This window comes from Grammomys surdaster, unplaced genomic scaffold (assembly GCF_004785775.1).
Source record: "Grammomys surdaster isolate TR1022 unplaced genomic scaffold, NIH_TR_1.0 174, whole genome shotgun sequence".
Taxonomy (NCBI): Eukaryota; Metazoa; Chordata; class Mammalia; order Rodentia; family Muridae; genus Grammomys; species Grammomys surdaster.
Genome location: NW_021604622.1, coordinates 1201418 through 1228031, shown reverse-complemented (window position 1 = coordinate 1228031; position 26614 = coordinate 1201418). Strand labels below are relative to the sequence as shown.

At 42.5% G+C, this 26614-nt stretch overlaps 2 protein-coding genes across 3 annotated transcripts in view; one reads left to right on the top strand and one right to left on the bottom strand.

Annotated features, from left to right (window-relative positions):
- Window positions 1-26614, bottom strand: part of Prkaa1 (protein kinase AMP-activated catalytic subunit alpha 1) — a 39469-nt gene that overhangs the window by 7412 nt on the left and 5443 nt on the right. The window contains exons 3-7 of the mRNA XM_028767526.1: window positions 11667-11808; window positions 9896-9989; window positions 6081-6225; window positions 5055-5142; window positions 108-332 (exon numbers count right to left, since the gene is read on the bottom strand). Coding sequence (XP_028623359.1) covers window positions 108-332; window positions 5055-5142; window positions 6081-6225; window positions 9896-9989; window positions 11667-11808 — 694 coding nt within the window. The remainder of the gene's footprint in view (window positions 1-107; window positions 333-5054; window positions 5143-6080; window positions 6226-9895; window positions 9990-11666; window positions 11809-26614) is intronic.
- On the top strand, window positions 2376-2893 carry LOC114621366 (transcription factor BTF3 homolog 4-like). Of its 2 annotated transcripts, XM_028767618.1 has the most exons (2): window positions 2376-2543; window positions 2746-2893. In XM_028767618.1, exons 1-2 carry the CDS (start codon window positions 2376-2378, stop codon window positions 2812-2814), a joined length of 237 nt encoding a protein of 78 aa, XP_028623451.1. In that variant the 3' UTR covers window positions 2815-2893. The 2 variants fall into 2 exon arrangements, with proteins under 2 accessions (XP_028623451.1, XP_028623450.1); XM_028767617.1 differs by having other exon boundaries at window positions 2376-2893.

Sequence of the window (26614 nt, the reverse complement as noted above, 5' to 3'; positions counted from 1 at the left end):
ATAGATAGATAGATAGATAGATAGATAGATAGATAGATAGATAGATATGGATGGACGGACAGACAGTGGGTAGGTAGGTAATTAGGCAGGCAAATAAAGTGAGTTACCTGATATCTTTTATTGTGGCCCTCTTCATGGGATCTACCTGCAGCATATGCTTCAAAAGGCTGATTACTGAGGGATTTAAATACTGAGGGGTATAAAAGATCCCATCACATATCTTCTTAAAAAGAGTTGGCACATGGTCATCATCAAATGGGAGGGTTCCACACAGCAAAGCATAGAGAATGACCCCACTGCTCCAGATGTCCACCTCAGGGCCTGCGTACAATCTGCAGAGAGAATGCTGACCGTATTAATCACAGTGTCAGAAGGCATCAGCCAACAGTCTTCAAGTACAAATACTTTATGAAGAATACAAGAAGGATAAGTTTTAAAGAAATCAGGAGTCAGAATATGCTATCTATAGCAACTGCTGCACATTGCACATAGGGATTCTAGTCTTATCAGTATTACTGTTTAAAAATTAAACAATTTTATATCTTGTGATTCATGGGTCAAATTGTTGTTTGTACTACCTTACGATGACCCTCAAAGCTCCTACCAATAAGGTCAAGCCTTGAACCATGTTGAATGTTGAATGCTCAATGTTTAATTTGAGCCACGGAAATTTTTTAAACTAAATTTTAGTGTGTGTGCGTTTGTGTGTGTGCGTTCGTGTGTGTGTGTGTGTGTGTGTGTGTGTGTGTGTATGTGTGTGTGTGTGTGTGCAGTGTATGGTGTGCATGTGCCACAGTGGGTGTGGAGCTGAGATGACAGCTTTGTGGAGTCAGTTCTCTCTTTCCTTTACCCAGGTTTCAGGAGTTAGTCTCTGGTCATCACACTTGGCGACAAATGTTTTACCAGCTGAGCCAACTCGCTGGGCCCAAGATTCAAGTCTATAGTGATACACTCTGACCTCATTTCTCCTAAAACCCTCACATAAAGGTCAGGAAGCTTGAGCTGCAGAAGCAAGTCAAGGGAAGCGGCGTTCACAGAATACTCTAGATAAGCATCTTAACTGGCTGCAAACAAGCTGAATCATCCAGGGTCTGGCTTCAGGAAGAAAATGAACCCTTAAAGTGACGAAAGTGCTTCTTACAGTCAGCGGTAAAACACTGTTTTCACCATGATTACTCCTATTCACACAGACCTCCAGGAAAGACTACCCAAACTGAACGAATTACATTTCCCTCAGAGCCTATTTTCTGCATGCTTGATCATGATGCGTATCTTTTTTCCTTATTAGAAAATTATATTCCCCATAGCATCTAGGTGAACCTTTTTCATACCAAAGGAACTATGATAAAAAACACACTTTTTTAAAAAATCACCTAATTAACTTTTCTTGAGCAGTCTAAAAAAAAAAAAAAATAATAATAATAATAATAATAATAAGCTCGTGGAAATGGAAAACACTGGGATTTTTTTTTTTTTTTTTTTTTGCCTTAGGTCCACCACCATTTGAAACATTTAAACAAGGAAATGGCTCGGGCAGACAGTTATTAAACCATGATTGTGGACACTGGTGTGCAACAGTCCTCTCCGACCTCCTCATTGGTGATCCAGCCGTCATGAGGAAGCATTGTCCTTTTGTTTGCTTTTTGCTTTTTTTTTTTTCTTTGCTTGTTTGTTTTTGCAACAGGATTTTACTTTATAGCCAAGCTGGCCCTGTCTCACAATGCAGCCTGAGCTGGAAACAAACTCCCATCAGTCTGCTGTCTAACCAACCTCCTGGGTAAAGAGATTACAGCGGTGCACTAACAAGCCTGGCCAAAGCGTTGATCTAAAAAATAAATTCTTTGGGCTGGAGGGATGTCTCAGCCATTGAGATCCTGAGCCGTTCTTACAGAGGTCCCTGGTTCAGTGCTCACCACCCACACCGGACAGCTGATAAACTGCCTGTGGCATGGCTCTGAGGGGTGGGGATGGGGGGCTCTGACCTCTGTCAGCACCTACACTGATGTACACATACCCTCACACAAACACACATATACATATGATTTAAAATAAAGTCTGTGTTTTAAATTAAATTTTACCACTTCTGAGCAAATAGCTTTTCCTAGACCACTACCCAACTTCCAAGGTTGGATGTGTCTTTCTCTTTGTTAATAAACTGTGTCTATTTCTATCACACACACACATATATACAGACACACACACACACACACACAAAGGAAAAAAGAACACACTTGAGCCTTGAACAAAAAAGGAAATAGAACAAAATTAAAGTTTGGTTTCACACTATTTAAAAAGCTAACTGACAAAAATACATCTGTGGCTCTTGCTGCATGCTAGTGTTGGATGACCCTGCCCGCTGCAGATTTACCAACAGCATGAATCAAGAAAAGTTAGCCAAACTTCAAGCTCAGGTCCGGATAGGGGGCAAGGGGACAGCTCGCAGGAAGAAGAAGGTGGTACATAGGACAGTTACTGCTGATGACAAAAAGCTTAAAAGTTCACTAAAGAAACTGGCTGTGAACAATATAGCTGGTATTGAAGAGGTGAACATGATTAAAGACGATGGAACAGTTATTCATTTCAATAATCCCAAAGTCCAAGCTTCCCTCTCCGCTAACACCTTTGCAATTACTGGTCATGCAGAAGCCAAACCAATCATAGAAACGCTTCCTGGAATATTAAGTCAGCTTGGTGCAGACAGCTTGACGAGCCTTAGAAAGTTAGCTGAGCAGTTCCCACGACAAGTATTGGATAGTAAAGCACCCAAACCAGAAGACATTGATGAAGAGGATGATGATGTTCCAGATCTTGTAGAAAATTTTGATGAAGCATCGAAAAATGAAGCTAACTAAAATCCTCTGGGTTTTGGAAGCTGGCATGGACTAGATTTAACAATCAGCTCTGTTGTTCCAAAGTTTTACAGACATGGAGAACATCACCTGTTATTAGTTCAGTAATATAAATATTTTGTATATTAATGATGCTGTTTGCTCAGCATTTCTCGGTCATTTGATTTTGCATTTTGCACTTCTTCCCAGGATCTATTCTTTTGGTCAAAATATGAAGTATTGGTACAGTTTGAGGGTGGTTTTTGTTTTTTTGGTGGGGGGGAACTTTTAGTGTGTATGTATATGTATGTGTGTGGGTATGTGTGTACACAGTAGACAGCAGATTGGATAACAGTTATATCAGTTATATCTATCCTATTCCTTCCCCTCAATAGAAATAAAGCAAATCTTTACAAAAAAAAAATTGTATTTTCAATGCTAGTTAGTAGTTCAGAACATAAATGAGTCTCTCTCTTTCCTTCTCCCTTTTTATCACCCTCTTGCCCTCTTGCTCTTGCTGCGGGGTCTACCGATACAGCCCTGCCTCGGCATCCCTGTGCGGGGGTGGGGGGTGTCTACCAATACAGCTCTGCCTCGGCATCCCTGTGTGATGCTCGGGCTATAAGCATACACGACATTTAGCCCGTCTGTTTTTTAGAGGACCACTTCTTTAATTCAGTTTCTAAGACACTTTCCTTCCACATAAGACATGAAGCTACCACATGAATGGCATCTATTTGAATACTTCGTACACTACACATGACGTTACGCTTGTAACTCTGTTCTGCTTTCTGTGTGGTTTGGTTCGGTTTTTTGCGATGGTGTCTTGATAGGTAGCACACAGTGACCTCAGCCTCTCGAGGTCTAGAATTACCAGCAAGGGTTGCCCATCAGGTTACATTTTTAATTTTTTTGCCAAAGTAAACCGTTTCTCATGAGTAAGTATTTCAATAGTCAAGTTTTCAGTGACTTACCTATCTACCTTTACAACTGATTAGCTTTAAATTCTCCCACCAGAGGGAAAAAAATATAGTACTTCATTCTAACTATTTTAACATGACTTGCAAACCAACATTCTCCTCTATATATGGATTTGTTAGTTTATCCACTTTTTAAATTTATTTTTATTACTATTATTATTTGTGTGTGTAAGTGTGTGTGTGTTGGGGTATGTATGCATCCATGTATGCGACTGCTTGCAGAAACCAAGAGTGTGTTGGGTCTCCTGGAGGTAAAGTTATAGACAACTGTGAGCCACCCAGATTGTCGTTGCTGGGTCCCAAACTGGAGTCCTCTAAAAGAGCAACAAGTACTCTTGACCATTAAGCCGTCTCTCCAGCTCCTTGTGTATTATTTTTAAAATAGAAAATCTGTAAGTACGAAAATATATTCCTTCTCTTGCAGGATATTTTATCACATTGTGAATCCGAGATTGTGTTAGTTACTGAAAAAACCTGCTTCTGGTTGTGTTGTGGCTCAGCCTTAGCACACACCTTTAATTCCTGTGGCTAGAATACAGACACGCCTTTAGTGCACACCTCTACTCCCAAGCAATGAAGGCAAAGTTAGTTAATAGAAGAAAGCACCCATGTTTGAAAGTAACTTCTAATTGAGTAGCAGACAAAGTGACAAATCAGAAAAAGATCTGACAAAATAGGATATGCCCAACTCTCGCGAGAAGAGAGAGGAAATACTTAAGGGCAGTACAGAGGGAGGAGGCTGTTTTACCAGGAGAGCTGTACAGAGACAGGTTGCAGAGGAAGAGCAAGCCACACACAGATGAAGACAGAACAAGCCAGAGACGGAGAAGGAGCCAGAAGATTAGAACAGATTGACAGAGATAGTTTGAGGCCAAGCAGAGCAATTCAGGAGAAGCCCAGGGAAGCCAGAACGAATCAGTTACCGTGGAGAGGAGTTTGAGCCAGAACAGCTTAGTTGGACCAGCCATAGATCAGAAAGAACAAGGAAGGGGTGAGCTTAGTCAGCAGTAAGTCTCAGAAGCTGAAATCTTTCTAGGCCTAGATTAGACTGTACAGAGGCTAGATGCTTCCAGGACTAGGCCTAGGTTTGCAGACTGAGGCAGTAAGCCTTTGGGATGACAGTATTGCAGGCAAATATGTTACTTTTACATCTTCATTAGAGCTCAAGATGACAGTATAGGCCGACACACCTAAGAGAAATAAGCAACTACAAATACATCAAAAATAGCATAATGTCAAACACTACCTTCCTGAAATGACTTCTGGTGCAGCATAATTAGGGGAGCCACAGCTTGTTCTTAAAAATTCACCATCTGACATCATGTTTGAAAGACCTGAAACAACAAAAATAGGCCACTCAAGATTTCCCAAGAACAAAAAGCAAGCAAAAGTTCATTAAACAACACAGCTAAGCTACCATTTAGTTTTTTCTGAAAAACAAAAAGCAAAACAGACAAAAAACCTTTAACATGATCATAATCTTCACTTCCCAAATATGCTGACCTTATACAAAAATGTACAATGTATTTCAATATCTAGAGCTTAATGTGTATATACTAAACTAGTGGTGGTTTTGGATAGTAGAATATCCTTGAAATGTTTACATCTTAATAGAGATATTGCTAGGCAAAATAGACTCAGATGATCAGAATAATTTTTTACCAGCCTCTATCTCTGGAACTCTTAGATTGAAGGCATATGTCACTACATCTGAAAACCAACTTTATAGCATTTAAATATTAAATTTTTTAAAAGTTAAGTTTCCTCATATAATTCATCTTTCCAGATTTCAATTTTTTTCAATAATTCCATCTCTCTTTCCATTTTCCCCATACTTGACCAAAAAGAACATATTAGAAATTAAGTTGCTATCTTCTTGACAAATATTAGTCACTTCTTTTCCAATGATCTCTCTAATGTTAACAGGTTGAAATATTTACAGTCACAAAACTGAATTTCAGGGCTGGCAGGTAGGCTCAGCAGGTAAAAGTGCTTACCAGCAAGCCTGACAACCTGAATTCAACCTTAAGACCCAAGTGGTGGAAAAACAGAAACATCCCCCAGAAGCTGCTGTCCTCTGACATGTGTGTGTGTGTGTGTGTGTGTGCACTAAATAATTGAATTTCTTTATGATCAACTTTGAAGACATAAGATTAAGTGCATACCTTACAGTTTTTCCTTTTGAACGTTCACTTGCAGAGTGGGATTCTAGCATATCCCATAAACACTATCAGAAGACCATTACTTATTAAATAGTTGAAACCATCCTTACCAAAGTCGGCTATCTTTGCATTCATGTGTGCATCAAGCAGGACGTTTTCAGGTTTCAAATCTCTGTGGACCACCATATGCCTGTGACAATAATCCACACCAGAAAGGATCTGCTGGAACAGACGTCGACTTTCCTTTTCGTCCAACTAGGAAAAGCAGAAACGCATTTTAAGCTGTGCCTCTCAATGGAAACATTCTTACTTATAATTCTCCAGCCTATAAACTGTCAAAGCATAAAACCTTCCAGGTGAACTTCTCCTATGAGGTACTGTGAAATGGACAAGTAAGGCATGTAACCATACACTGAAATATATAGGGACCAAATCAGCAACTCGACTTTCTGACCCTATCTACATAAACTACACTTAAAAAACACATCTTCTTCTGTAGCTCATGGCTATTTCTAGTACTTCCAACTTCTACCTGAAACTGGGAATGTTTTCCAATTAGTAATGTTTAATCCTTCCCTCGTTCAATAAATATTTATTGAGCACATTCAATATGTTATACAGGCTAGAGATTCATAATACAAAAATGAATGAAAGGAAGGCCCTACTCTAGTAGACAAAAATAAGGACACCCCCCCCCAAAAAAAAATCCGTCAGCATAACACTGGGGAGAAAAAGGTCACAGAGTAATACAGAAAGTTTTCCAGTGGACAGATCCAAACCCAAAAACAGACGCTGCTCGAGCCAAACTCAGTGGATCACAGAACAAAACAAAGTCATGCAGGTAAACAGAGATCTGTAGGAAGGAGGGGAAGGCAGGAGTGGAAGAAAAAAGGGGACAGGGAGGGAGAGTAAACAGAGGGTGCAGAATACGTGGATGAAACTGTCAAAGAGCAAATCTAATCAATGAAAAGGGAAAGAAAAAGAGAATACAGAAAGTGACACTTATATGGGGAACAATTACAGACTATGAAGAAGTGACAGGTAAGTATTGTAATTGAGTCACAACACAACAATAGCCTGTGCTCAGAAATTTAAGCTATTTTTAAAGTTGTGTGCGTGTGTGTGTGTGTGTGTGTGTGTGTGTGTGTATGTACATCTGCATGAAGGTACCTACAGAGGCAAGACTCCGATCCTCTGGACCTGGAGTTAGAGACAATTGTGAGTCACCCGACATGGGTGACAGGAACCAACCCCCAGCCCTCTGGAAGAACGTTGAACTCTCTTAACTGCTGAGCCATCTCTTCAGGCCCAAGACATTTTCATTTAAGCTAAAGAAAATCCTTAGCACATTTACATTGTGCATGTTTCCTGGGGGGGTGGGGGAGGAAGCTTATACTACAATTAAAATGTTTAAGTATAATCTTTTAAAAATAATCTTCAAATCTCTGTATTTTCTAGTGTTTGCTCAACAAGGGATAAGCAGCACTGCCTTACCCATGCTCCAGGACAGAGTATTTACTAAGGAAGCTACTGGTCCCCTAGGCAAGAACGCTCACATGAGATCCTCCGGTAGGTCATGAGTGAACATTGTAAATCCAGAATTCTACACCTTCAACGCATGGATAATGTAGGGACAAAGAGAAACCAGTCATTGCTTTGAATATAAAAATAAAACTACTACTGAAATGTAGCATACCCTTACACTGAAGTGTAAGATACCCTTCCTGAAGAAACATACATTAATACTTTTGCAATCTCATGCCTTTGTTCCAGTAGATGTTTATTTAAAAAAAAAAATTATACAAAGAGGAAGAGAAAATTTAACACATGATAAGAAGTAACATAGAGAGAGGCTGCAAAGGTGAAAAAAAATTTTGTTTATAAAAATATAGTACAAAGAATGGCAGAGAGTAAAGGAAGATGAGCCAGGTCAAGGTGTACTCCCAGCTGATAAACACTGAACACTGAGTCCTTTGTGTCACTCCCTGAAACAACACTAGGGTGCTGTCAGCAACACACAGGAACCACAAAACCAAAAGATGGACAGACAGCCGCCATCAAGAGGAGTGTGTGGACAGCAGGTGAAAACTCGGCAGAAAGAGAAAAGCAAAACCAAATCCTAGAGAAGAATCCATCTGCACATGGAACCCTGGGAAAGCTAAGACATGGGCGCACAGCGACTTTCTGAGGCAGAGTGAGGGGCGGGCTGGAAACAAGACAGCAGGCCTCTGCGGAAGCTTTAGCTTTCCCACCAATGGGGAGAAAGACCTCTGGCTACTGAGGCAAGGCAAGGCTAGGTCACTCTCAGGGGCTCTGTGGCAGGAATAAGGCACTGTCAGGAAGATGCAGACTGTGTGCATACTAACAGAAGACACCTGACCCCACCTCCCAACTCAGTTCCAACAGCTAAACCAATACCGTCAAAAAAATAGGAAAAAGCAGACACCAAATCAAAAGAAGAAAAATACTTATGCTTGTTAGCAAAGAATTTACCCTACCAAAATTAATGTCTCCTACCTATAGGAAAACCATAAATAGTACCCATAAATGGCTTGGCATTTGAAACTTTGCTCTGAAATTTAAGTGGACAGCTAATAATCACCAGATATCTGAGTAAGAGTCATGGGGGGAAAAAGTATAGAGACAAATAAAATGAGCAGAAAGCACGGAAAACGGAGCAGGGCAGGGACCAAAAGACATTTAAAACCGAAATGGCATTCTCAAGCAGGTAAGGCTACGTCTGGGAAGCCAAACAGGCAGCTATCCAAAGGGAACTTCAGAAAATAAGGCAGAGATCTGAAATATAAACACGTGATAGCTGAAAGTTCAGCATTCCAAAGGTAATGCTAAAAGACATCCCCACAATGTATAGCAAAATGACTAAAAAAGACAAACGGGAGAGAAAAAAGATAAGAAAAGCAGGCATTAATTAGTTGAGGAAGAATTCCTCCAGTGGATAGGAATGGGGCCTTGAAGGAAGAGAAAGGGAAAACTTTAGATAGAAATTAACCAGGTTTAGAAATAAAGATTAACATGCTTAATGAGTTTGATTCTGATTAAAGAGATACGCTACATAATATGAAAGAATGAATAATTCAAATAACTTTCAACTGGAGGAGAAAGCGCTTTTCTCTGCCAGGTGTGGGTCTTTTAGCAGGGCCTTGTGGCAATCAGATACATTGACAGTAAGTATGGGCAGGGGACAGTGCTCCGTATTTGTATATGACTTAAATGTCTCCAAGGCTCCTTCAAACACTAAACTCTGTAAGTCTAATTCCTAGCTCCTTCAAAATCCCTATTGCCTATGACTCAGGTACATCAGGGCTCAGAAGCCAAAGCAGGAACGCAGCTGAAATGTGGCCAGGGTTGAACAAGGCCGACACCGTTTAAGGACCTAATAATATACTTCGTGAGGAACACTCAGGAACGCATATTAGGAAAGTTTAGGAAGCATATTAAGAGTGTGCACAAGCCAGGCACACCTTTAATTCCAGCACTTGGGAGGCAGAGACAGGGATACCTCTATGCATTGGAGGCCAGCCTGATCTACATGGCAGCCACAGTGACATAGTATGACCCTGTCCAAAAAAAAACAAACAAACAAAAAAAAAGTTTATATTGCCAAAAACATAAATCTGAGGATTAGGAATTTTAGGGACTTAACTGAACTCTGTATAGCACTAATAAATCACGTGACCTTGAGCAAATACTTAACAAGTAGGCTTGATATCCATGTCAATTAAGTGGGCTCGGGGATCATCTCTGAAGTCCTTTCCCTCTAAATAGCCTACGATTCTACACAAATTCATGCTAAGGGAACTGTTTGCTAAACAGACCTCTGAAAACTGCTTGGGGACACTGTAATGCAATAAGGGGCACAGAGGAGTTACCAAAATATGTACAGGATTAAACGAGAACTGCTTACCCTTCCATTTTTACAGATATAATCAAATAGCTCTCCTCCTGAGACATATTCCATCACCATGAAAATATCAGATGGTGTACTGATGACCTGGTACCTGGTGAGAGAAAACATTATCTACTAATATTAAAACATGTGTATTCATCCATTCAGTAAAGATTTACTAAGCACCTATAAGATACCAGGTACTGTGCTAGCTGCTAGAAGTCTGTGGGGAGCAAAGCCAATCTCCTGTTTTTGTTATGTTCTTGATCCAGGTGCCAGGAGACGGACAGTGAGTAAGTAAGTGGCAGAACATGCGACACAGCAAAGAAAGCAACCTCTTCCTCTATACAGAGTTCTCCAGGAAGGCCATAGAGTACACAGAGCAGAGCCCGAAGGAAGGAAGGAGTGGACTACCTTTGCCAGGAGGAAGGTGGAATGGGCAGAGGGAAGGAACAGCCAGGGCCAGGGCCCAGCTGGGAGCCTGCGTGGCACACTCATGGTAAAGTAAGAGCAAAACAAGCCGGGAGAGAAACAGGATGTGAAGCCAGTCATTGGAGGCCAAAGATGCAGAACTCCACAAGCCGGGAAGAAACCTTCGAGTTTTATTTAAAGGAATATGGAAAGCTATGGGATGTTTCTATGCTAGCAGTCTCGTTGTCCTCTGCGTAGTCAAAGAATAAGCAGTGGCGATATGAAGAACAGAATGCATGCTCAGGAGAAGCCCGTGAGCGGTGAGGCAGTTCAGGCCAGTGTGATGGTGATGAAGGACCGAGAAAAGGGTCAGAGATACATTCTGGAGGAAGAGATGGGGTGATGGCGGGAAGAGGGATAAACAGGATTGTTAATGATTCTCCTACATCCCACCCCCTCGGGGTTAAGTGACAATTAACTGTGACAATGTGAGAACAGCGCAGGAAGCAGAGCTGAGGAGACGATGGGGAGATGAGACCTGGCCAGGTTCTTTGAAAGACCTCATGGACATCCCAATGAGGAAGGAAGGAGCAGGCACAGCGCCTGGAACTCAGAGAATGGGTCTTAAAGCAAGGACTGGATAGTTGGGGGCCACCAGTAGATATGATATATATCAAAACCCTTTAATAAATGAGAGATAAAAGCAAAACCATGTTTGAGCCAGCCAGTTCAGTAGAGAAGTCCCAGCAGCTTTAAATTATAGCCTACATTGTAACACAGAGGGGAAGAAACAAGTTACCTGGAGACCTCACTGGGGCATCCTCAAAACAACCGTTAGGATCACTGTCCTTCTGAAATACTGGATTCCTCAAAGTCTGGTATGAGTATGGTAATACAAGCAGGGTAGGGAAAAAACATTTCTAGTGCACAGCTTCTCCTGAGCCTAATTCCCAGCATGTGAAAAAAAAAAAAAAACCCTGAAATTTGCAACTCAAGAATTTCTCCCCCCTCTTTTTTTTTTTCTCTTTCCTTTCGGGTGGTACTGGAGACCAAACAGGGCCTGGCACCTGCTACCGAAACTTTTACTAGAAACCCAACAGTTGGCACTATCCATTGAAACCAGTAGCACAGAGTACTGTCAGAAGAGTCTCTTTGCATACAACAGGAAGAACAGGAAGAAGGGAGATAGGAGCCATGTTAAAACACAAGGGCAGGTTCTGTAACTGGCAGCGAACCGGGGTCAGATACAGGAGCAGGAAGAAACCTCAAGCCTCAGAAAGAGGAAGAAGGCCAGGCCTCTCTGTCTGGTTTGCCAGGTCAGGCAGGTGAACTTCGGGGATGAGCGGATGACGGGACCAGGTTAATGAGCTGGGCTTACAGTTTGATTATATGAGGGTGCCTGAAAAGCTTCAGGTTCTGAATCTCTCGGCGGATTTTTCCGACCACGTCAAGGCTTCGAATCTTCTGCCGGTTGAGTATCTTCACAGCGACTTTATGTCCAGTCAGTTCGTGCTTGCCCACTGCAGAAGGAATAATTGTAATGTGTGAATATCAGTGCTGATTGATAATATACTTTGGTGTATTATAACGGCTAAACACTTGGAAAATACTGGAGCACATTTGCTGCCCACAGCCCCAGTTACACCCTTGGAAGTTTAGCCTTAGGTCAGTAGGAGACACACACAAGGAACTGCTTACTAAGAATGGATTTGGGGAAAAGGGAATTTGGAACAATTACAAGAGAGAAAGAGGAGCAACTCTTCCTGTATGCCTTCAGGTACTCAAATCCCTTTAACTTACTATTCATTTTTAAACTATTTTACAGATAAAATCAAACTATCTTTTGTTTGAAAACTTTTTATAGATGTTCACACACAGAGAAACTGGTATACCACCATTAAAATTATATGGTAAGGATCCAGGAGTGGTAGCTTATGTCTGCAATAGTCAGAAGCAGAGGCAGGGGGACTGAGAACTAAGGGAAGGCCTGGGCTAGGTGGTAACACTGGATCTCAAAACAAGAAAATCAAACAAAAGCCGAAACGTAGAATAGTTGCATCTTCCCTTCAGAAACCTGCCCTGCAGGACCAGAGAGATGACGGTTCACCAAGGAAGGGCTGTACAAGCAGAAGGCTCTAAATTCAAATTCCCACAACCCATACTTTAAAAAAGAAAAAAGCCTGGCATGATACATGCCTATAACCCCAACACTGGGAGACAGAGGAACTACTGGTACTTACTGGCTAACTACCCAGCTCTTGTTTCAATAAGAGATCTTGTCCCAAGGAAACAAAGCGGAGAATGGTAAAGCAGGCCATGTCCTCTAGCCTCACATGTATGCATACAACACATACATGGTCAAAACTACATAAATGAACTCCCCTGTGACACTGGCATGATTCCCTGTCATTCACAGCCCCTGTGATTGGCTGTTGTTGCTGTTGTTTTGTTTTGGCTCAATGGCATGTAGTTTCCATTTTCAAATAGGAAATTTAAAAATATGTGATTTTAGGCTAAAAGAGACGGATGGTTCAGTGGTACCAGCTGAGCTTCTAGAGGGTCCAGGTTGGATTCCCAGCACTCACATGGCAGCCTGCAACCATCTACAATCCCAGTTCCAAGGGATACGAGCACATCTTCTAACCTTCTTGAGCACATGCATGGTGCTCAGTACATACATGGTGCACAGATATATATAGACAAAACACCCATGCACATAGAAATAAATAAATCATGTATAGTATAAAAATAAATAAAATCATGTTTAAAGAGATTCCATCTTGCCCATGCCCACCCAGACAGTCGATAGGCACAGAAGAATTCAGATACTGCTGGTGAGGCAAAATTGCTAAAAGTTTAGTATCTGTGTGCCCTTTCTCAGGAACCTATGGAAAAACATAGATTCTATCAAAATCAGAACAGAAACAAGAGCATCAACAAAAAGACATCACGCCCACTAAAGAAGAGCTCTAAAGACAGAGAATGCTGGCTCAGGCTTGTTGTCCTGGTCGTGGGAACATTGCTGCTAGCTAGATCCAGGCCAGCATGGGATAGGGCCACTGCCTCAAAAAGCAAACAAAACCAGCTGTGGTAGTGCCTGCCTGAATTGCCGGCAGGCATGTGAGAACAGACAGGGAGTTTAAGGTCAGGTTGGCTACAAAGATAGCTCAAGACCAGCCTTGGTGATGTAGACTCTGTCCCCAAAGAGCCCACTCACCCCCCAAAAAAAGCAGGGATCCAATGCAGGAGGAAAATTAAGAAACTTCCCAAATGGTGACAGATGTGCTGGTCTGGACAGCAGCAAATCCAGGCAAGGCAACACGTGGAGGAGCCTATGTCACTATTGTGAGGGAAGAGAGATAATCCTATGCCTTTGAAAGTATGGGGGCCACACAGTGGAAGAAGAGAAATAACTCCCTGAGGCCATTCTCTCACAAGTGAATTGTGGCACACATGCTCCAACATACACATAAATATATATACACACACATTAATAAATGTTTTTCAAAAACACTTGAGGTTTATCCAAAACTATAGACCTAATTTCTTTCATCAAGTAAGAAATGAAGGTGGGATGTTCTAAACATTCTATTTAACTCATTTAGGATTATATCCTTACCATTTAATATAAACCAGCCAATCTAGCCTAGTCCATGAGTTCCAGGCCAGTGAGAAACTCTAGCTCAAGAAACTAAGTGGACATCTTTAATCCCAGCAACTCAGAGAGAGAGAGAGGCAGTCCAGCCTAGTCTACATAGTGAGTGCTATCTAGGCTGGCCCAAGCTACAGACACATGGCTGGGTTACCTTTCTCCTTCTACTACTTTAGAGCCCCAGGCTATGTTTGTATCTGTCAGCCTAAATTCACACACAAGAGACTGCAATAACTGTCTTCTGAGAGGCTCCACCCAGCAGCAGATGGAAACAGATGCAGACACGAGCAAAGCATTAGATGGAGCTTGGGAAGTCTTGTGGAAGAGTTGGGGAAGGACTGAAGAACTTGGAGGCCTTACAGACTCCACTCGAAGACCAACAGAGTCAACTAACCTGGACCCATGGGGGATCCCAGAGACTGAACAACCAACCAAAGAGTAATCGACGGCTGGACCTAGAGACCCTGCACATATGTAGCAGACGTGCAGCTTGGGTTTCAAGCAGGTCCCCCCAAAACTTACTCTGAATCCATTGCCTGTCTGTGGATCCCCTCCACTACTAGGCTGCCTTGTTTGGCCTCAGTGGGAAAGGATGTAACTAGTCCTGCAGACACATGAGGTGCCAGGGTGGGTTGGTTCCCCAGGAGAGACTTCCCCCTTCTCAGAGGTGAAGGGGCAGGGAGCTGAGAGGAGAGGCCATGTGAGGAGGGGGCTGGGTGAAGAGTGGATGCTGTGATAGGGATGTAAAGTGGATAAATAATCAGTGGGGAGAAAAAAACGAAGCAACCTGAGTGTTGGCAGATACCTGTAATCCTAGCACTAGAGGCTGAGGCAAAATGTCTGCCAAAAATTCTTCAAAAAGAATTTGAAGTTACTCTGGGCTACAGAGCAAGACCCTGTCTCAACATGACAAAGCCAGGTTGCAGGCGTAGCTCAGTTGGTAAAGGGCTTGCACAGCACAGACAACAGGCACTGGGTTTGAACCCCTGTACTGTGTAACTGAGTGGGATGCTGTACCCCTGAAGTGCCAGCCCAGGAAGATCACAAGGTCTGGGTCATCCTCCAATACACAGTCAGGGTTGTTGGTCAGTCTGGGATACAGAAGACTGACATTTTAAAGAAAAGCCAGATATGATGGCTCATGCCTATGATTTCAACACTTAGAGGTCTGAGACAGGAGGATTGCCATGAGTTTTAGGCCAACAGAAACTAGCATGTAAGACCCTTTCTCAAAAAAAAAAAAGATTCTAGCTTGACTCAGCCTGATGACCCGAGTTCATTCCTGGGACCAACAAAGTGGAAGGAAAAAACCAACTCCTCAAAGTTGTCCTCTGTCCTCTACTAATACAACATGGTACACACACCCACATACACACACCCATATACACACACACACAAACGTGCATACACACACGTGCATACACACACATACACATACACACATACACATATCCATACACACACACACATACACACACACATGCATACCCATATACACGTCCATACACACACACATATACACATGCACACATCCATACACACACACAACGTGCACACCCATATACACACATAGACACAAACATTCACTACTTTTTTGTTAAGAGTACAAGGATACAAAGGGCACAATGAAAACTCCACAACAGTTCAAGTCACTTAAAAGCCAGTACTAGCCGGGCGGTGGTGGCGCACGCCTTTAATCCCAGCACTTGGGAGGCAGAGGCAGGCGGATTTCTGAGTTCGAGGCCAGCCTGGTCTACAGAGTGAGTTCCAGGACAGCCAGGGCTATACAGAGAAACCTTGTCTCGAGAAAAAAAAAAGTCAGTATGACTCAGCAATAATATGGCATATTTTATGGTCAGATACTAAAAACTGAGAGAATTTAACAAGAATAAAGGTTGCCAAGGGATAGGAATCGAGTATATCATTTCAGTAACGAGTATTTCAGTATTTCACCTACAACTAGAAGTCCACCTGTTAAAGGCAAAATGAATGACACCAATATCCAGCCAAGCACACCACAGCTTGTCCATCAAATACGAATAATTAGGAGTGGTTAGACAGAAGTTCTCACTTTCTTTTCTTTTTTAAAGATTTATTTATTGTATATATGTGAATACTGTCACTGTCTTCAGACACACCAGAAGAGGGCATCAGATCCCATTACAGATGGTTGTGAGTCACCATGTAGTTACCAGGAATTGAACTCAGGACTTCTGGAAGAATAGTCAGTGCTCTTAACTGCTGAGCCATCTCTCCAGCCCAAAGTTCTCACTTTCAAAACAACTCCAGAAGCCGGGTGGTGGTGGTGGCGCACGCCTTTAATCCCAGCACTTGGGAGGCAGAGGCAGGCAGATTTCTGAGTTCGAGAGTTCGAGGCTAGCCTGGTCTACAGAGTGAGTTCCAGGACAGCCAGGGCTACACAGAGAAACCCAGTCTCGAAAAAACAAAACAAACAAACAAACAAAAAACCTCCAGAGAGCCTTCGGTGGGTAAACTGCTTGCCTCCAAGCGGGAAAACCTTCATGCAATCCCTATTCTCTCTCACATCCAAAAGACGTCTGCAGTGTGTACAAGCTGTCCTCTAAGTTCTGTATGTGCTGTGTGGTACACACACACATACATAAATGAAAACGGGGGTGGGTCTACTGACTTAAGGTCACACTAAGTTCAACTGTGTTCATACAAAATCTGAGAAAGTGAACTGGGGGACGGCAGGGGCTACATCAGCCACCGTAAAGCAAGTGATCATTCAAACCTCCCTGCAGGCAGAACTAAACAGAAAGGAAGCAATGGAGAGTGATGTGATTGGCTTTCCTGCCTAACAAAATTAGCATAGTAATTCCTTTTGTTGTTTGTGAGGGGGATAGCTGGAGGAGCCAATGGAACACTTTAGGGAACCAAAAGGAAAAAAAAAATAAGGCTTGAGAGTTAGAGGTGACATTGTATTTAAAAAGAAAAAACATACGTCTCCAAATTGAACTACGAAGTAAACTGAAAACATACGTAACTGTGTCTCAGTTTATTACAGCTTATTATGTAAAAACAAAAGACTGCAGATCTCCTAATGACTAACTTCAGAAAACAGTTTAATCCATTGTATTGTTCCAATACAGCAGACTCTCGTAGGAGACTGTGAGAAATGTTCCTTCCTGTCAACATGGACAGGCTTCCACAGTTGCAGGCTACAAAAAAAAAAAAGAAAAAAAGTATTCTGGAGCAGCTGTCTTTCAAACTGTATTGTTTTATACTCTTTCAGTTAGAAAGAAACAAACAACTAACTAACAAATTAAGAAAAAAAGAGAAAGAAATAAAGAGAGAGAGAGAGAAAGGAAAGCCAGACGGCTCAAGGAGGACAACCAGACTAGGCATTGGCAGATCCAGCCTTTCACAGGAACAGACTGAATCCCCAGGTATCCTTCCAACCCAGAAGGCTGTGTGTGTGTGTGTGTGTGTGTGTGTGTGTGTGTGTGTGTGTGTGTATGTGTGTGTGTGTGTGTGTACTCTGTAGCCCCAGGCATCATTCCTCTTTGAAGGTACTTAGCAAACTTATAACTTGCAAATGTAAAACCCTGAGATCTCCTGCTCTATAAGGGTGGCCATATGACACATGGATCGGTGTTTGTAAAGGATCTTCCACCCTGCCAGCACATAGGAAGTGACCAGACAATTGTAGCTATTAGTACAGAGGGATAAGTTTCCATCGTTCCCAAACCAGTCCCCCATCCCTATTTAATCAGCCCTGAACTACCCATTTGGATGTGGGAATAGGCATTTTGGATCTTAGCTCTTCCAACAGTGCCTTCTGTTCATTTGTATTCAACAGCCTGCCCTTATCAGGAGCCTTGGACGCCACCCTCTCTTGGCAGCTTAAATCCCACCATCCCAACCCACTGCTCCAAGCACCAAGTCTGAGACATCTGGATTCCAAAGTTCAGCCCATTTCCTCAACAGTTAATTGTCAACAGGTCACTCATACACACAGCACCAGTCCTTTACAACGAGGTCACTTTCTAGCTAAAATTTTCAAGAACATGTCTATGACCACAGACAGGTCCATTCCTGTGTTTCCCAGCATAGATGGGAAAATACAGGCTCATTTGACTATAGTTTAAATCGTGTAAGCTCTTCTTTTTAGTTTGTTTGTTTTGGGAGGTTGTTTGATTGTTTGTTTGGTTTTGGTTTTGAGACAGGGTTTCTCTGTGTAGCTGTCCTGGAACTCACTCTGTAGATCAGGCTAGCCTCGAACTCTCGAATGTTTGTTTTTCAAGACAGGGTTTCTCTATATAGCCCTGGCTGTCCTGGAACTCACTCTGTAGACCAGGCTGTCCTCTAACCCAGATATCCGCCTCCTTCTGCCCCCCAAGTGCTGGGATTAAAGGCGTGTGCCACTACTGCCAGGCATGTAAGCTCTTCTCAAACAACTACTGTTTGCTATAATATGAATTTAGCTGATTTGTACTGTGTAATACAATGAAGCCATACACCTCATAAGTCAACGGCACATCCACTTTGTACACAAACATACCCTAACTCTCACCAACCTTGGAAGGCTGACATTATGAACACCATTCTACACAGCACTGAGGCACACGAAGAAACAACTTATCCACAAGTACAAGGCTGGTGATTGACACAGCCAAAAGCTCTAATTCAGACTGGGTTAAAAACTTGATGCCCTCTGGGCAGTGGTGGCTCGTGCCTTTAATCCCGGCACTTGGGAGGCAGAGGTAGGCGGATTTCTGGGTTAAAGGACAGCCTGGCCACAGAGTGAATTCTAGGACAACCAGAGCTATATACAGAGAAACCCTGTCTCAAAAACAAAAACAAAAAACAAACAAAAACAAAAACTTGATGCTCCTTCCAGGAGAGGAAGCGTGACAGCACTCTTAAACATTTTTAAATTCTTTATTTTCTGTATTATTACTGAACGCATGGTATCCATCTATGAGTGTGGGGACCCTTGTGCCACTGCACACAGGCAGAGGGGCAGAGGCTAAACTTCAGGAGTCAGGACTCTCCCTCCTTCCAGGCTCCAGGGATAGAACTCAGGATCAGTGAACTTGTACTGCACTGCCAGGGTTGGTACCCGCAGAGCCTCCTTTTCAGACCGTAATAATAATATATATATATATTTAGAAAAACTCAGGGAACTGGAGAAATAACTTAAGAGCTAGGAGCTCATAATGCTTCTCCAAAGAGCCTGAGTCCAGTTCCCAGCACCCACAACAGGTTTTTCCCAGCACCCACGCTGGGCTGTTTCACAATTACCAGTAACTCCAGCTCCATGAAGACCCAAGCAAGACTTCAGGTCTCTGCAGGCATCACCACTCATAAGTACAAACTCACACCCAGAGCCACACACATGTATATGAATTAAAGATAAAAAAAAAATAGTCAGGCGTGTAATGCCCACCTTCAGTGCCACCACTCAGAAGGCAGGGACAGGTGGATCTCTGAGTTCAAGGCCTCTTGGTCTACAGAATGAACTCCTACCTCAAATAATGACGATGATAATAAAATTGACTTTAAAAAAAAAAAGATAAAACCAGAAGTTGCACAGTATAGTGCACACGTATGCATCGTTCTACTAAAACATAAAAGGTGAATGTATCAGAAACATCTTCTGGTGCTTTATAGTGAAAATTTGAAAATAATAGACTGAATTTTTCCATACTTAAAAAAAAAATCACTCTAAAAATTTCACTCTTGACAGATCCAGCACTGCTTCTGGGAAACCAGTGTGAGTGTCTGTGTCCAGCTGGGCATTCCCTCCCTCTTCCTCCTTCCCCCCTCAACTGGCTTCCCTGCAGGGAACACCCAGAATGGATGGGCCTGGACACTGAGGAAGAGATGCTCCCCTTCCCCTCTCTCATCCTCAGCTGGTACCACATCAGCTACACAGATGCCGAGAACTTACTCAGGCTGCGCAAACAGGCCAGCTACCTGGTGCACAACAGTGAGACCAGCAAGAATTACTTTTCTCTCTCTCTCTCTCTCTCTCTCTCTCTCTCTCTCTCTCCCTCTCTCTCTCTCCCTCCCTCCCTCCCTCCCTCCCTCTCTCCTGCTCTCTCGCTCTCTCGTTCTCTCGTTCTCTCCCCTCTCTCGCTCTCTCACTCTCTCGCTCTCTCTCTCAAGAGCAGTCAGAGCTTCAGGCACATGAAGCTGTCCTGGACCAAGGAACACAAGTATGTTTTGGTCCTGAACAGCCTACCCTTCAGCAGCGTCCCTGAAATCATGCACCACTATGCCAGCCGAGAGCTGCCTATTAACAGAGCGAAACACGTCTCTGCTCTACCCCGTGGGCATCTGGACCCTGTAGATGTGAGTCCAGGCACTATGATAGACCCGGACCCAGCCCTTGTCATTTGCACAAGGATTGCGGTTCTTACCAAGGACATGATGTCAGAAACCTGGCTTCTCCTTGTCCTAGGATCTAGTAGGCACTGAAGATTCCTTAATTTATTATAAAGAGGAGGGAATTCTGGGCCTTGGAATAAAGGGCTATGTGGAAAAAAATTTTCTCTCTTTCATTTGATCTTTTTCCTACACTAGAACATAAGCCTTGTCTGCTAAAACCCCACTATCAATTTCAAATCCTTTTATTCTAGTTTTTTAAATTTAAAAATCTTGCCAGGCAATGGTGGTGTATGCTTTTTATCCCAGAACTTGGGAGGCAGAGGTAGGTGGATTTTGGAGTTTGAGGCCAGCCTGGTCTACAGAATGAGTTCCAGGACAGCCAGGGCTACACAGAGAAATCCTGTCTCGAAAAACCAAAAATAAATAAATGAATAAATAAATAAATAAATAAATAAAATAAAAATAAATAAAATAAAAATCTTAAGACATATTAGAGAAGACATTTGGTTAATAAATTCTCTCAAATCAACTTAAAAGTTACCCCCAAGGTGTGCCTCGTCTTATTGCAACATAATGATATACCATGTTTGGTTGATATCCCTGGAAGGCTTGCCCTTTCTGAAGGGAACATGGTGCGGGGAGAGGATATCTGGGGCAGAGGGAGGGTAAGGATGAGAGGGATGGAGAAGGAACAGAAACCACAGTAGGATATAATGTATGAGCGAAGAATAAATTTTTAAAATTAGCATTAAATAATGATATTAAATGTTTCAAAAAAAAAACAGTTACCCTAAAATCTAGAAAAGGGGCATGATGTCACACAATGTTAATCCCAGAATTCGGGATTAAAGGCAGTTGATCTCTAAGAGTTTAAGGTCAACTTGATCTTTATAAAGTTCCAGGACATCCAGATCTGTGTAAAAAGACCTTGTCCCATCACCCCCACAAAAACAGTCAACACAACAAATTAACTAAATCCTTTAAAGAATCCTTTGAAAAAAGCATACAACTTACAACGTGAGAGACCTAATAAGAAAGTGGGAGAGGCTGAGTTCCAAGTCTCACCTCCCATGCCTGTAACCTCAGCATCTAGAGGGTAGAGGCAGGCAGATCCCAGGATGCTACTAGCCAGCCTAGCTGAAAGGGTTAGTTAGCTTTGGGTTCAGTGAGGGACCTTGAACAACAGAGAACAACAAAGTCTGACCCCGATGTCTGTGTCCACAAAAAAATAAAACATGAAGCAGTACAGGGAGTCTGACGAGCTAAGATCCATGTCAACCTGGAACCTCAAAACAGTATCTTACTTACAAACAGTTCTTTCAAAATAGAATTAGTAGGGGCTGGAGAGATGGCTCAGCAATGACGAGCACTGACTGCTCTTCCAGAGGCCCTGAGTTCAATTCCCAGCAACCACATGGTGGCTTACAACTATCTTTAATGAGATCCAGTGCCCTATTCTGGTGTGTCTGAAGACATTGGCAGTGTACTGATAGACATAAAATAATTTTTTTAAAAATGGAATTAGTAAAGGCTCGCAAAATGGTATGATGCTAGCTTCAGGGTGAGCACAGTTATCTAAGGACTTGATCTCTTATGAGGAGCATAGAAACAGGAGACGAGCCATATGGCGGCAGCCGCAGGAGAGTAGAGTTATGCTACCACAAGCCAGGCGAAACCAGGAATAATCAGAGGCTAAGAGGGAAGAGACACATTTGCCACTGACCTTCAAAAGGAGCACAGCCCTGGCGACCCCCGTTTTCACTCCTCTGACCTCCAGATTGTAAGAGAATAATTTTCTCTAGTTTTAAGCCACCGGACTTTAGTGCTATTGCAGCCCTAGCAAGGTGATATCAATAATCAATCGATTTAAAAAGTGGCCAGCACTCTAAAAGAGGAGGCAGGAGAATTGGGAGGTCAAGGCCAAGCCAAGCTATCAGACACGAGGAGGATGGATAGAAAGATGGCTCAGCAGTTCAGAACACAAGCTGCTCCTGCATAGGACCACCGACAACAGGAGGCGTAACACCATGTTACGCCAGCTTCAGCAGGCTCCAACACCTTTGACCTCCACACGAGCCTTCAGTCAAATGCATATATACACAAACATAACTTACAAAATAACAATAAGTTTTTAAAACAGCATTAATAACAAGAGTCATATTTCACCGGGCGGTGGTGGCGCACGCCTTTAATCCCAGCACTTGGGAGGCAGAGGCAGGCGAATTTCTGAGTTCCAGGACAGCCAGAGCTACACAGAGAAACCCTGTCTCGAAAAAACAAAAACAAAAAAAAAGAGTCATATTTTTTTTTTTGGTTTTTTGAGACAGGGTTTCTCTGTGTAGCCCTGGCTGTCTTGGAACTCACTCTGTAGACCAGGCTGGCCTCGAACTCAGAAATCCACCTGCCTCTGCCTCCCAAGTGCTGGGATTAAAGGCGTGCGCCACCACCGCCCGGCAAAAGAGTCATATTTTAAAAAGGCTTTCTATGCTGGATTATATAGATCCAAGGCTTCAAAAGTATAGTATTTAGTCATGAGGACAGGGACACAAATGTTCATCTTATGTAAACATATACAACACGCCCCATACGATTCTTCGCTGGGAGTGTATAGCTCAGAAGACTTCCTATGACTAGTGGATGTTCCTGCGGTGTTTTGCTTTTGAAGTTAAGCTGTATCCTTCACAGCCTATCAGGAGTCAGCTTCCACAGCCCTTTTTCTGGTGCTTTAAGTACTTCCTATTAGCTGGAAATGTCAGACAGCTAAAAGTACTGGATCTGAGTTTCTCAAGTCACACTGTTCAAGCATAAAGTATATTGTGCTTTGTGTACAATATATGTACCCAACATGTGGAGGACTGCAGACTCCACAGAGATTTCCCAAGCCTGGGTAAAGATGTACATTCTCCCTTCTATAGACTTATTATGTTTATTAACAAGGCTCTGAGAAGTCCTACAGTTTATTAAAAAAAAAAAAAAAAAACACCAAAAAACCTTAAATATGTTATTTCTTTGTGATGGTTTTTGGTCATTTCTTTTGTTATTTCTTTGTGATGGATGTTTGGTTTTTGGTGGACGGTTTGGGAAGGATTAGTAGATACGGCTTTATTAGTTAAGGTGAGTCACTAGGGTAGGCTTTAAGGTTTCAAAAGCCCATACCCAGGTCCAGTGTGTCGGTCTATCTGTCTGTTGCTCTCTGCCCCACCCCCCCTTACCTCCTGCTTGTGAATCAGATGTAAGTTCTCAGCTACTGTTCCAGTACCATGCCTGCCTGTCTGCCTGCCTGCATGGTGCCTGCCTGCCTGCCTGCTACCTGTCTGCCTGCTACCTGTCTGCCTGCTACCTGTCTGCCTGCTGCCTGCCTGCCTGCCTGCCTGTTGCCTGCCTGCTTCCTGCCTGCCGCCATGCTCCCCACCATGATGGTTATGGACTCACCCTCTGAAACTCAATAAAATATTTTCTTTTACTAGCTGCCTTGCTCTTGGTGTCTCTGCAGAGCAACTGGACAGTAACTAAGCCACTCTGATCTGGGTGTGAGCATCCTGCCCCTGGGAAGAAGAATCTCAGCATTTTCCCTCCGGTTTGTTCTCATTTTACTCTTCCATGGCTCATCATCGAGAACAAAACTATGCTAATGGAATGACACAGATTATTCTGCCATTTGCTAGACCTCAACTCTCACATTGGTTAGCCAAATATGGAGTAGGTCCTTCTACACTTGGTTTGACGGGCTTTGATCCCCCAGAGCAGGCTGGTTAGTTCCATTAGCCAAGGGTGTGAGCTCTGACTTAAAGTGAGAGACCCTGAAAAAAAAAGTGCACTAACACAAACAAATAAATAAATAAGTGTAATCCAAACTTCTCTTTCCAAAGTTTTCAAACAATGTTTCAACCCTGAGGATCATAAAATATTTTCTCTTTTAGCATAGGCCTTATCTCAGCTGGGAATGGTGGTGCATGCCTTTAATCTTAGCACTCAAAGGCAGATAGATGTATGTACTGCAGAGTTCAAGGCTAGCTTTGTCTGCTGAGAATTCCTGGACAGTCAGTCCTGCCCCACAGAGAAATCCTGTCTCCACAAACAAACAAACAAACAAACAAACAGGTCTGGATACTATCTCCTTCCACTTACCTCTCCTTCCTACCTTCTTGCCTGTTAAGTCAGTCGTTTAAAGCTATGGCATTACAATGTTGCCAATGTTAACTTATAGGAACACAGAAATGTTTGTTTTGAATGTGATTGGCAACATTAACATAGGCAGTGTAACACTTTTAAAACATAGTATCTCCCGCCTCATTATATGTCTTCAAAGCCTGTTAGTTTAAGGATGAAGAAGTTGGGGACTCTTAAGGGTTCATAATTTGCCAGGGTATAGACAGCTATTTGGGTCAAGTTCTACAGCTCTTCTGACTGTTAAGTCTTTCAACCTATCCACTCTTTCCTACCATATGCAGTGAGAAGGGGGGTGGGAATGGCATCATGTCAGAATCAAAACTGTTTTTCTCAAAACTGGGCTAAAGATTGTCTATTGAGCAAACTTAGGCGGAGTCAAAGTAATTGCTGCTCCCCAGAATTGCTGCTCCCATCCATCCGCGGATGTAATAAAAGGACTTTGCCAAGAGTATATATTCCCTGAGGGGCCGGCCCTGCCTGCCCTTAATCAAAGCCTAAGTTGTATTTTTCAGATTGTTACTATGTTTTCAACAGGGCTAAAACGTTGCTTTTAAGCAAATTGCAACACCGGCATTAGCCACACCTACAAGGTCCACCTCCCGAGAACAACAGGTTAATCAACTGAAGAAGTGCTAACTACAAACTCATTGTTCTCTCTACCTTGGACTCTGTTTAACGACACAATATTGTCAACAAATGATCTAATCGCATACATAATGCTTGAGGTGTAACAAGATCCTATTTTTTAACAGGATTTTTAAAGGATTTTAACAGGCTAGAGATGCCATAGAGATAGAAATATCCCCTGAAAGCATTCTAGCCGCCTAACCATTTCCGTTTCCTTTCTAAAATTAGAAGAAAATTCCACTAATAAAAGTGTAAGGAAATAGTTTAATCCTATTGAGAGGGGAGCTTAAAGGATTTCTTTAAGAACATCAAAACATTTAAGGGTTGGTGGTAAGGCAGCTGACTCCAAGCCTGATAACCTGAGTTCACACCCCAGGACCCACATGGTGGAAGCAAAGAAAGAAACACCTCCAGCAAGTTCTCCTCTAAGATCTACACAAACCAATCTCTCTCTCTCTCTCTCTCTCTCTCACACACACACACACACACACACACACACACACTAAAAAGGTAAAGTTTTTTTTAATCATACAAAATACTCAAATACCAGCAACTGTTTTACAGACTTATGTGAAGTCTTAGATGACTCCTCCCAGAGCTTTTCTTCATCTCTCCCTAGAGGTGACCATTAACTCTGAATTCAGTGTCCCTCTCCCACAGGCTAACATTATTTTATTACATATAAATCCATAAAAACACAGTAACACCTCACCCTTTTCATAAAATTTAGGCACTTAAAAATGACTATGATGGGCTGGAGAGATGGCTCAGTGGTTAGGAGCACTAGACACTCTTCCAGAAGTCCTGAGTTCAATTCCCAGCAACCACATGGTGCATCACAACCATTGGGATCTGATGCCCTCTTCTGGTGTACACTCATTCATAAATAATAATAATAATTTTTATTATATTTATAAAGTTTTAAAAAATGACTATGGCACATGCACAAAAAGATGAAGCAGACACAACAGTACAGCATCCTTGGCTCCCTAGTTGGTGGAGCAAAGATCACAGCAGTTTCATGCATATCTACATAGAAACATGCGGTACACGGAGAAGCAAGAATGTACATATTTGCCTCTGCCTGTTATACATAAATGGTTGGTAGCTATACGTGACTTTTTGCTCTTAAAGTATTTATGGAAAACTCTTCTCTCTATACTTCTCCCCCTAAATGTTTACAAGATATCGCTATATGAAGAAACTAATTTAACTATTCACCTATTAGAAAAGTTAGTTCCAGGGAGATGGCTTAGTGTGTAACGGCTCTTACAATTTCTGATCCCTGGGACCATGTGGTGGAAAGAACTCTAGAAGGAAATGATTCACACCTAAGTTTTCCTGACCTCCACATAGGCATCATGGTGTGTGTGTGTGTGTGTGTGTAAAGTTACTTCTAAGCTTTTTGTTGTAATTGTTGTTCTGTTTTATGAGGCAAGATCTCGTGCAGCCAGGCTCATCTTCAACTGGTTATGTAGCAGAGGCTATGCTTCAACTCCTAACCTTCCTGCCTGCCTCTC

Coding starts and splice junctions, on each gene's coding strand:
- LOC114621366 (XM_028767617.1), top strand. CDS start 2,376: ATGAATCAAGAAAAGTTAGCCAAACTTCAAGCTCAGGTCCGGATAGGG.